Raw genomic sequence first — 11,066 nt, forward strand, 5'->3', positions numbered from 1 at the left:
GGGTAGGGGGGTTGGGGGGGGGTGTTGCACCAAACAGTCTCCTGGTCGATATAACTTAGGGATGTTCCCCTTATAAAATACAACACACACACACACACACACACACACACACACACACACACACACAATGTGATTAAAATAAAATGCATTTCGCCCTAACCGGTTTGACTCAGTGGATAGAGTGTCAGCATTCGGACTAAAGGGTCCCGGGTTCAATTTCGGTCAAGGGCATGTACCTTGGTTGCGGGCACATCCCCAGTAGGAGGTATGCAGGAGGCAGCTGATCAATGTTTCTCTCTCATTGATGTTTCTAACTCTCTATCCCTCTCCTTTCCTCTCTGTAAAAAATCAATAAAATATATTTTAAAATAAAATAAAATAAAATGCATTTCATATAAATATCTCCATCAAGGAGTCATACATGGAAGGCCTAAACAGCCTCACGAGCTGACTAGGGTTTGCTTTTTTAAATACAAGGGCATAAATAACTGTACATGGGGAGAAGGGCCAGGCTAAACACAGAGTGGCCCATCGTCGCCTCCTGGTGGTCCCTCCTAGAGGTGCAATCAGAAGAAGGATCCATCCTCACCCACTGGCCAGGCCTGACATTGCAGACCTACTCTCCAAGGGACCAGGGACAACCCAGTTCCCCATGAGCCAGGGAAGGGTGGGCTCAAAGGAGACAAGAGGTTCCACTCAGTGCAGGCTGGTACTTGGTAGCAAGTCAAGTAAAGGGGTAGGACATGGGGAAATAAGACGGGAGACTTGGGGATATAATTTCCCACCATCTCCCCAGACCCTGTGATGTCAGATAATGGAGAGTTGGCTCCATCCTGCAATTCTCGGCAGCACCTTTAACTTCTCCTGTGGGCTGTTGGAGCTCTGGGATCGCTAGGCTGTCCCGCTGCCCCATCCTTTTTCATCTTGTAGGGAAACACAGCACTGAAGATGTCTTCATGATAGCGCTTCTGGCTCTTTAAGGGACATCTCCAAGGATCACCGGGTCAGCCCTGCTGGTCCAGCCACCTCTCGTTCATCAGGTCCAGGCTAGAATGAGCTCCTGGGGTTCTCCAGCTTCCCCATCACTCCTACACTCATGAGCCGTTTCTCTTCCCAATTGTCATGCTTGGATCATGCTTGGATCATGCTTGAACCTCACTTAGAATCTTTAACCCCGCCTCTGCCCGCTCAGGTGGGGACCTCCTAAACATCTTTCCAGGCTTTATGGTGGACAGAACAGCTGGCCTAGTGCTCTTCCCACAGGAAGCTCCCGGAAATGTGAGCTGTGATATATACACGTGTGGTGAATGCTACATACTTTCTCCACGTTTAGAAGCAGCATCACTCTGCACAGGAGCATATTAGAGGCTCTGAACGTCTTATGGTAAATCAGCGTGTCAGCCTTTGTTTACTGAGCAACCAGACCCGGCTGCACAGTCAGGTCTCTGACAGCCCCTCCAGCTCTGGCCTCCACCACCTCTAGGATTCCTTAGACGTTCATGACTGTGCTGAGCCTGCTCCCCTGGTCCTGGTTCCCTGGTCCAGGCCCCTGACCTGCATCCCTGGCCTGCACCCTGGCTGCCATACCTTCAGCTGGAAGAAATAGTCCTCAACCTGCTCCTCACTCAGGCTCAGCCTGGCAGCCACCAGCTGCTTCAGTGTGTGGGCCACATCCCGGGCCATGCGCACGTCCCCACAGACATAGAGGTGGCCTTGCTCCTGGTGGAGCACGTGGAACACCTGGTCGGCCAGCTGCTGCTGAAGGATGTCTTGAACGTAGACCTGAAAGCAGAGGAGATGGTGAGCCCAGGCCCCGGCTGCTGGGTGGAGAGGGCAGCCAAGTGTGCAGTCAGGCCTGCTGGCCATCGGGAGGCGGCGAGGGGGTGCCATGGGCTGCAGGCTGAGCATCCTCCCAGGCAGGACGTTGCACAGGGACCAAGCTCAGCATGAGTAGGTGCACTGGCACCCTGCCCAGCCCAGGGTTGGGCTGGGCCTGGAGAGATGAATGATGGCCACAGCCCTGCCCTTGACGAATGAGTGGTCCAGTGGGGTCCTCATGAACTCTGCACTCACCATGCTTCAAAGAGGCATCAATCAAGCCACTTGCCTTGCCCAGAGCTCTGAGGCCCACCTGCCTACACCCCAGAAAAGGGATCATCTCAGTCAGACTGTCTGTGGGCTCTCCACTGTAATGCAGAGCATGGCACACAGCCCTGGCTCCCCAGTGACATAGAAGTTCGGAGGTCAATCCAGGCTGCCAGTGATGGGGCCTGGAGCACTGGCTCTGGGAAGATCCCTCATAGGACAAGTTCATTAGGGAGGAGCCAAGAGTCTGTCCCAACTCCCCAGGCTCAAGGGGTCATGGTGGGCGCAGTGGCCATCCTCCAGCCTGGCTGTGGTTGTGCAAGAGCCGGCCTGAACCACCTCTTCTCAGGTAGTTGTGTATCTGGGAGAGGACCGCTAGCTGGCTGTGCCCCAGGGATTAAGCCACCATGTGGCCCTGACTTCGTCCTGAAGGTCTCAGGGCCTGTCTCTTCTCCTGGAAGGGTGAATGGAAGAGCTTCCCAGCATCGCTCTGACAGTAACTGCCTACATTTTAGAGCTGAGGAGATGAAGGCTCAGAGATGTGAGGGGCGTGTGTGTGGGGAGCCAGGACACCCACCATAGTCTGTGCTTTTAATGCTCCTCCCACTGCACGGGCAGTTGCCCCATTACCTTGGGCTGACCAAGCAGGCGAGAATAGGCTGTGTGCACCTCATGCAGCACCCCCTTCCGGGCCATCTCCAACATCTCCTCCCAATAGAAGTGGGCCTCATCCGGGTCATGTGGCCTCTCTGGAGCCTTGCAAGACCCAGCAGGCTGCAGTGACAAGGGTGGCCACCAGAGGGCGGGCTTCAAGGCCTGACAAGCTGGCCACCCAACTTGAATTCTCATTTCATTGCTGCAAGTGTCCTATCTAGTACTTTGCTCACCTCCCAGATGAGGAAGCTGACTCATGTTTTCTCCTTCAACACTTTGAAGTACCAGGTGCTGTCCATGGTGCTAAGACTACCTGCCTGGAGAGACAATGTTTCCTGTCCTGGAAGGATTCAGGCCAGTGAGTCGCATTGATCTAACTTGTCAGCAACTTTAGGGCAGGAGACAAATCTTTATTATAATCTCACTTGGAATCATACAAACCTGGTTTCAAATCTTGACTGGATGCTATGACTGGGTGTTTGTTTTAGAGTTGTGGGATCTTGTCCCCATACATAATCTCTGTAAAACGAGAATAGCATCATGTTGTGAGAATTAAGTGAGAAAATGTGAGCCAAGTGAGTGAGGCACAGCCACAGGTAATGGCAGTGGAGGTGTCTGGAATCATGATAACTAGCAATAATGATGATGTAATAATGACATCCAGTGCCTTTCACAAAGACTTGGACCTAGAAAGATGCAGGTGAGTTAATGCATTCTCTTATTAATTTATTAATTCAACCACCCATCTGTCACTATGCCCATTTATCCATCCATCCATACCATCTATCCCTCCCCCCAACACTTGCTAAGGCCCAGGCTTGTCCCAGGTTTTCAAAATACAAAGACAAGACACAGTGGCGCTCTTTTTCTAGCTAATTTCTGAGGACGCACACTTTGGTTGCATCCTGCAGACACTCAGAAAGACCCAGTTTACTCAACACAACTGTGCCTAGAAATGGGATGGGACAGGAAGCCTGACTTCCCACCTGACTTTGGCAAGTCTCTCTTTGGACAGCTGGGTGGATCCCACTTGGAGGTGAAAGGCCAGCTCTGAGCTCTGGCTTCCCCCAACTCCAGGCCCTGCCACTGCCCCACCCAGCAGCCCCCAACTTCACCTGGCACAGGGTCTCTAGCCTCTGCTTCACCACCCTCCAAAGAGCATCCATGGTGACTCAATCCTATAAACTAACTATGCACCAGAGTCCAGTCCCTCTCACCCAGGCCTGATACCCACAGGTGGATTACAGGCTCACAGTGACTAAGTCCACAAAGACTGATGTACGCCCAGAGGCCACTTATTCATTTAGAGAAAAGCCCATGACTGCACTCCCCTGGGGTCCTATACTGGGAGGTGCTAGGAGAGCCGCCAATCACCCTGAGTGAGGTGCTGAGTCTCACAGAGTCCCCGGGGACCGGTAGATGTGGGTTCAAACTCTGGCTCCCCATTTCCTAGCTGGGTGACTGAACTCTCTTAGCCTGTCTCTGTGACATGGACGTGATAAGACTGTTAGGGTCACCGAAGGAGGAACGCACGAGGCCAAAGGGGTAAAGAATTATGAATTTATCAGGTCATCTGGATACCAGATGGGCTGAGCCCCAAAATGCCACCAGCACCCAGTGATGGGAGTCAGCGGTTTTTAAAGGACTTTTGGCGGGCTTTTTCTGGGCGGAGAATTCTCTGTGCAGGTCCGGATTCTGGGAAGCCCGGAGGGAGAGATAATGGTCTTGGCAAGTGGAATGTAGTCTAGGCCAGTGGGATGTCCATTGTGAAGTGGCCTAAAGGTCGTTTCCCAGGCAAGGGGTATCGGTTCAATTGTTTGATCCGACCTAACGAAGACAACTTGTCTTGCTGGGTTTGTATGAGGAGGGCAGTGCAAGGTACAAGTGGGGGCTGTGTCAAATGCCTGCCCGGACATGGTGCAAAACTATGTCTTGTCTCCTACAGGAATGTCTGTGGTTTTAACTACAAATATTTTTGTTAGACTTTAACTGTCTGCCAGGAAAAGGGGGAGAGCTATGCCTTTGTCTTTTCCAGGAAGGGAGGCCTGAGTGGATTTGAGCACAAAATAAAGGGTTATAAAAAAAAGAAATGGAGTTAATATCTAAACTATAGCTTTGATAGGAAAAACTTCCTAATTCTTACATCTCTGTCCCCTCATCCCCGAGTGTCAGGCTCGCCCACATTCTCCAGGACGTTGGGGTCCAATGCCAGACTTTGCTCCTCTGACCCCGGCTTTCTGACTTTGGCCCCTCTCTTTAGGGGGACACATTCCTGACGGTGTCATTATCACTGAGGAAGCTAAGGCCAGGGAACTAGTCCTACGGCTGGGAGGCCCGAGATGGTAGATTTCACTCGTTTACCTCTCCTCCTGCCTGTCACCCTGTGCTGTGCTCTCCACATGGACGGAGAGCCTCCCCTTAGCACAGGCAGGGGCTGCCCTGGGGCCTCCCAGGGGCAGTGTCCTCTCCTGGTAAGGACTTTCTGGAGCCAATAGAACCCCTTGGAAAACTCAGCCTGGTACCTTGCTTACAGAGTTCCCAACAGCCATGCCAGGTGAGTAAGGAAGGCGCAGGAACCTCGATATATTTGGGGACCTTTGAGAAGAGAGGAATTCACCCAAATCTATAGGTATCTCAGGTGAGGTCTGATGGCATGTCGTTGGTTTGGCTTCCTGGCCTCAAGAATCTTCTGAACAGCCCAATCTGAGATTCAGCAGAGATTCAGCAGATGAGGAACATAAATAGTTAAAGGAGAGCCCATAACCATCTCTTCTGTCTGTTCACATAACATGGCTGTAGCAGAGATCGACCTCATACAGCCTGAGAGGGAGGGAGCCCTTTTGCCACTGAGTCTAGTTGCTGCCTATAATGCCCTATAGGTCTGTGGTGATCTCCATGTTTCTGGATCAGAACTCCTGAAGCATTTCCATTACTTTCATACGTGAAAAGGAAGAAAGGAAGTGTATAGCCCAGATGCCCCAGAGCAGGAGCTTCAGACAGTACTTCCTTGAGAGCCTCTACAGCTTGTTTCCCTGCAGGGCTCCATTGGATTGGAGAGGGTTGGTCTGACTTGAATAGGGCGTATAGAGGCTGGGCTATCAATGAAAAGTGTGGAACCCAATTTCTACAATATCCAGTCAACCCCAGGAATCCTCCAAGCTGCTTTTTTGTTTTTGGAAGAGGGAAAGATAGGGTTCCTCTAAGTCTTTCAGGGTTAATCAGTAGCCCATCATTAGATATGAGATGGCCAAAGCATTTTACTTGAGGTAAGCAAATGGAACCTTATCGTTCAAGACCTTATGTCCTTTTATAGCTAGCTGCTGCAGTAGGTACATTGTGTTCTTTTGAGGGTCTAGAAATGTCCTAGAACATGAGTCATCTACATACTAGATTAGAGTGGAAACTCTAGGAAATTTAAATCAGCTTTTAATATCTGGAAGAAATAGGTGGGACTTTCTGTATATCCCTGGGGCATTACAGTCCAAATAAACTGTTGATCTTCCCAGGTGAGGTGCCAGCCTAAGACATGACATCCCACCATAAACTGATTTTTAACGTAAAAATGTTAACTTCAGACCGTTCTTTGTGGTTACTTTAGGTCTCTGAGTTTGCTAAGCTGCCATGCAGGCCCCTCCTTGAGCTAGTCAGGTTAGCATGTGGTCCCTTTTGATTCACACTCTCAATATTTGAAATTCAATAGAATCTGTATCTAGATGGTTATTATTATTATTTTTGTTAATCCTCAACTGAGGATATTTTTCCATTGATTTTTAGAGAGACTGGAAGGGAAGGGGAGAGACAGAGAGAGAGAAACATTGATGTGAGAGAGAAACATTGATTGGTTGCCTCCCACATGTGTGCCAACCAGGCCAGGCATCAAGCCAGCAACTGATGTATGTGCCCATGACCAGAATTAAACCCGGGACCTCAGTCCCAGGGCTGATGCTCTATCTGCTGAGCCAAACTGGCTAGAGCTAGATGGTTTTTAATGTATTCTTTGAAAATTGTTTCATGTCAAATAAATGTTAATGAATTACAAAAATTTTTTCTTTTTTTTTTTAAGGAGTAATTCCATTCTATGTCTATACATTTTGTTATTCCATTCATCTATCAATGGACACTTGGGTTGCTTTATCTCTTGGCTATTATGAATAAAGCTACTGCAAACATGGGTGTACAAATCTCTCTTCAAGTCCCTGCTTTCAATTCTTTAGAGTATATATCCAGAAGCGGAATTGCTGGATCGTAGGGTAATTCTATGTTTAGTTTTTGAAGGAACTGCCATGCTTTTTTGTTGGATAGTCTCAAGCTAATGGCTAGAAAGGCCTGGGGCACTCACCTGGCCCCATCCTACCTGCACTGAGCCCCCCAGACTGTTCCCTAATCAGAGCCAATGTGGTGACAAAACCGCCCTTGTGGTTCTTATTGTGATTGCAAGATGCACCTCAGCAGCCATCATCAGGGCACCTTGAAGGCACAGGTTTATTACTGACAATTCCTGGAGGCCACACAGCAAGGTTGAGAGAGAGAGAGATTGAAATCAGGGACTAGGGTTCTGCCTTTATTAGGGTCCAAGGCAGGCTGGTTAGGTGGGAATTAGGGTGCAGGAAGGTAAAAGCGGGGTCATTCATAAGGTCAGTTACCTAGGGTACCCAAAGCTTTCTACCAGGGGAACTTAATGGGTGGGGGGAGTCTGGGTGCTTGTCAAACTGTTTAGCTAGGAGCTGTGACATGGCTGGCAACATGTTTACAGGACATGGATTATCTTTGAAAACCAGAAAAGCTAACACCAGGCACTTACACTGCATTGTGCATAGCAGCCCCTCCCCATTTCACACGCCCCCTAACAGTGCACGAGCACTGCTGCTATGCGTCCTCTCCAACACTTGTCATTTTCTGCTCTTTTTATAGTGGCCACCTAATGCGTGTGAAGTGGCAGACTCACATTCCGAAGAGCTCTCCAGGTCTACAGAGCAGAGAACAAAGACAGAGCCTTGAACAGTGTCTGGATTTTGGATAACAGAGCTCTGAGAAGGAACTTTGCCTGGGGCCGCCCCTTGCCTCCTTAAGACTGGAGCTGGGTGCTGGGAAATGGGTCCTGGGGACAGTAAGGTAACCAGGTGGAGCTGCTGAGGTCAACCATGCCCTGGCACTTCCTGTGGAGGCTGCCTCCCTCCTGTCTTACTGAGGCTGACAATGCCCACCCCCCCTACCCCCCCCCCCCCCTACATAGGGGAAGCAGAGGGCCTGGAGCTCTCCTTTTTGGGTTGGACTCACTGTGACTCACCTCCAAAGCTCCAGGTGGGGCCTATGTGATTGTTAGAATCTAGGTGTCCCTGAGTCTCCCTGGGACACTCTGGGCTCCGGGAGCTTGGGGGTTTCCCCCAGTGCTTTATAGAGATCGCGTTTACGCAGAGTAACATGCACAGATAATAGTTTGCTGGATGAGTTTTTACACAGGTGAAAGGTGAAACAGCTGTGTGACCATCTACCAGATCAAGTTCCAGAACACTTCTGTGGGGACAGAAAAAGGCCCCTCTCTTTCTTTGCTGTGGCCTTCCACATCTATGAGAAACACCTGGTAAATAAACCCCAAGATTGTTGGCTCCTCTGTTCAACCTGCAGGACAAGGTAAGCTACTCTCAAGCTACATTCTTGCATCCTCCTCCTACCTGCTGTTTCCACAATTCAGGGATAATTCACAAGGAGTCTCTAGTTAGTAGAAAGTTCCCAACCTTCCTCCCCTTTCAGAGAAGCCTCTTTTGAACTCTATAACATTTGCTCTAAGCCTGATAAGTCATCTCCTTGGGACATCTGATGGACTGTCTCCTGGAAAGCAAACAAACTGTGACTTTTTTAAGACCACCCCCCTGGTATCTGCTCAACTTCAACACAATCTCCCCCCCCCCCCCGCAACCCCCCCCTTGTTGCTTAGCAACTGCAATTGCTTGCCCTTTAAAAGCAGAAGCCACTCTTTGTTCCCTGCCCTGTATTGACTAGCAATAGCTGGCCCTCCCTCTCCTCCCTTGGAAAGTGAAATAAATGTCCTCACTGCATCTGTTCCCTTAGTTGTGAATTCTTTCTCAGCCCGAATCATCAGCCAAACCTAACAATTTTCAGCTCCCAGAAGACTCCCTCATTCCCTTCCAGGTTCATTGTCCAATCTGAGGTCACCGAGGTTTCCCGTGTCACAGCTCCTTTTGGTTGCTGGGGCCCTTCCATGGTATGAGCACCATCATTTGTTCCTTCTTTCTCCTGCTGGTGCGCACTTGTGTGGTTTCCTGTTTGGAGCTATGGGAGTGAGGCTGTTGTGAATGTCTGTGTTCATCTCTCTCTTTTTTTTTTTTTTAATATATTTTATTGATTTTTTACAGAGAGAAAGGGAGAGGGATAGAGAGTTAGAAACATCGATGAGAGAGAAACATCGACCAGCTGCCTCCTGCACATCTCCTACTGGGGATGTGCCCGCAACCAACGTACATGCCACCAACGTACATGCCCTTGACCGGAATCGAACCCGGGACCTTTCAGTCCGCAGGCCGACGCTCTATCCACTGAGCCAAACCGGTTTCGGCGGTGTGTTCATCTCTCTTGAGTTGTTCTCCAAAGTTGTGTTATTTCACACTCCAATCTGCAAGGAATGAGAGTTCCACTGTTATGGGTTAGCTCAGCGAGATAGACCACAGACTCAGAATTTAAATTTTAAGAGCCTTTATTAAGCTGGCCAGTCGACTACCAGCTGTGTCCCTCTCGTAAGAGTTCCACAGCTTGCAGTGCCGTCCGAGAGTACAGCAAGACCTTTTATCTGCAAAGACTTCAAAGTATTTTTTGAAAAAGAAAAAACAAACTGCAAAGCGGTTCATTAGCCGTTCCTGGTATTGGCAGGGTAAAAAGTTTACATAAAATTTACGAGCAGGGTCACACCTGGCTGGGTTCAATCATAACATATTGCTTTTCTAGCGAGATAATTAGCAATTTTTCTTTCCCATGGTCCCTGCCCTTGACACAATCGGTAACTTTTTCCAAGGCTGCAGTCCCTCCCCCCAACACATTCAGTAAGTTTCTCATGTTTTATTTCCTCCCCCTAGCACACCACTTGGGTCCATGTCCCCATCAGTGATGACATCGACCCTGATGTCCCTGCTGCTGGAGAGGATAGCAAAGAATTGTGCTTCTGTTCCCTCCTTTCTGTTCCAGCTGTGCTGTCTGCACCTTCAACTGGTTAAATTCTAGTTGACTCAGGGATACAATGGGGATGGAGGGTGGGCCAATGGGACAGGTGACCTCAGTTTACAGGAGCATCTGAAAGAAGTCAGTCTTTGCAAATTCTAGTGCATGTAGACAAGGCTCAAGAGGGAACAGAGGTACAGATCTATGTGTGACCTTGGGCACCTTCCACCAACGTGGCAGCTATCTGACCTTTAACTGTTCATTGAGGCTTGTCTGCTTGCTCATTGGTTTTCTCTCTAGCACATTGCAGGGACCTGCTTGACTTCAGGTAAGTTCATTGTCCCCTCAGCTCTACTTTCCAATCTACTCTTTGGACCCAGCCTATCTTGCTAGTCTGTCTTTAATCATTTCCCTTAATTCGGTGCTGAAGCCAGTTAAAGGCAGTTCATTTAATGTTACCCTGACCTTCATGTCATTTGGAATAGACTTCCCTGCTCTGTTTTTTGTTTTTTTTAATCCTCACACGAGGATTTTTTTCATTGATTTTCAGACAGAGTGAAAGGGAAGGAGGGGCTGTAAAAGAGAGAGAATTCAATTGGTTGCCTCCAGCACACACCCTAAATGGGGCTAGGGATTGAACCTGCACTGAAGGTACCTGCCCTTGACTGGGAATGGAACCTGTGACCCTTGGCTCCATGAGCTGACGCTCTAATCACTGAGAAAAACCCGGCCAGGGCTCCTCTCCATGTTCTAAAGCACAGAAAGAAAAGGGAGAAAGGAGGAGAGAGGGAAGAGAGAAGAAAGATGTAAATTCACGGAGAGGGAACTCAGAAGCTCCCTGGGTACCACTATAATGGATATCATAACATCCATTATGAGGTTCTCTATTTGTAAAACACCTTTTTCTACATGGTGATGTATTTATAAGAGGAATAGAATTTTAAAGGAGAGAAATATCTTTTTGTGAATCTCAATGTCCTCATTGAGGTCAGGCTGCCACTAGTGAGCCCTGTGACCTTGGTCAGGTCTCTGAGCCTCAGTTTCTCTGTGTGGAAAGTGAGTATAACCTGGGCCTTCCAGCACCACCTTCACCCCTCCCTGTGGCCCTGTCAAGTAACCCATTGTTTTCTGGACATTGTGACTGAGCATGCTCAGGA

General features: G+C 49.1%; 1 protein-coding gene across 1 annotated transcript; it reads right to left on the reverse strand.

Annotated features, from left to right (window-relative positions):
- Positions 1–431: 431 nt before the first annotated feature.
- On the reverse strand, positions 432–2,792 carry LOC111827378 (nitric oxide synthase, inducible-like). The gene is made up of 3 exons (XM_023759560.1): positions 2,716–2,792; positions 1,588–1,782; positions 432–974 (listed from the first exon to the last, which is right to left on the reverse strand). The coding sequence occupies exons 1-3, from the start codon at positions 2,788–2,790 to the stop codon at positions 855–857; spliced, it is 390 nt and encodes a 129-aa protein (XP_023615328.1). The 5' UTR covers positions 2,791–2,792; the 3' UTR covers positions 432–854.
- Between the last annotated feature and the right edge of the window lie 8,274 nt (positions 2,793–11,066).

Source organism: Myotis lucifugus, unplaced genomic scaffold (genome assembly GCF_000147115.1).
Source record: "Myotis lucifugus unplaced genomic scaffold, Myoluc2.0 scaffold_157, whole genome shotgun sequence".
NCBI lineage: Eukaryota > Metazoa > Chordata > Mammalia > Chiroptera > Vespertilionidae > Myotis > Myotis lucifugus.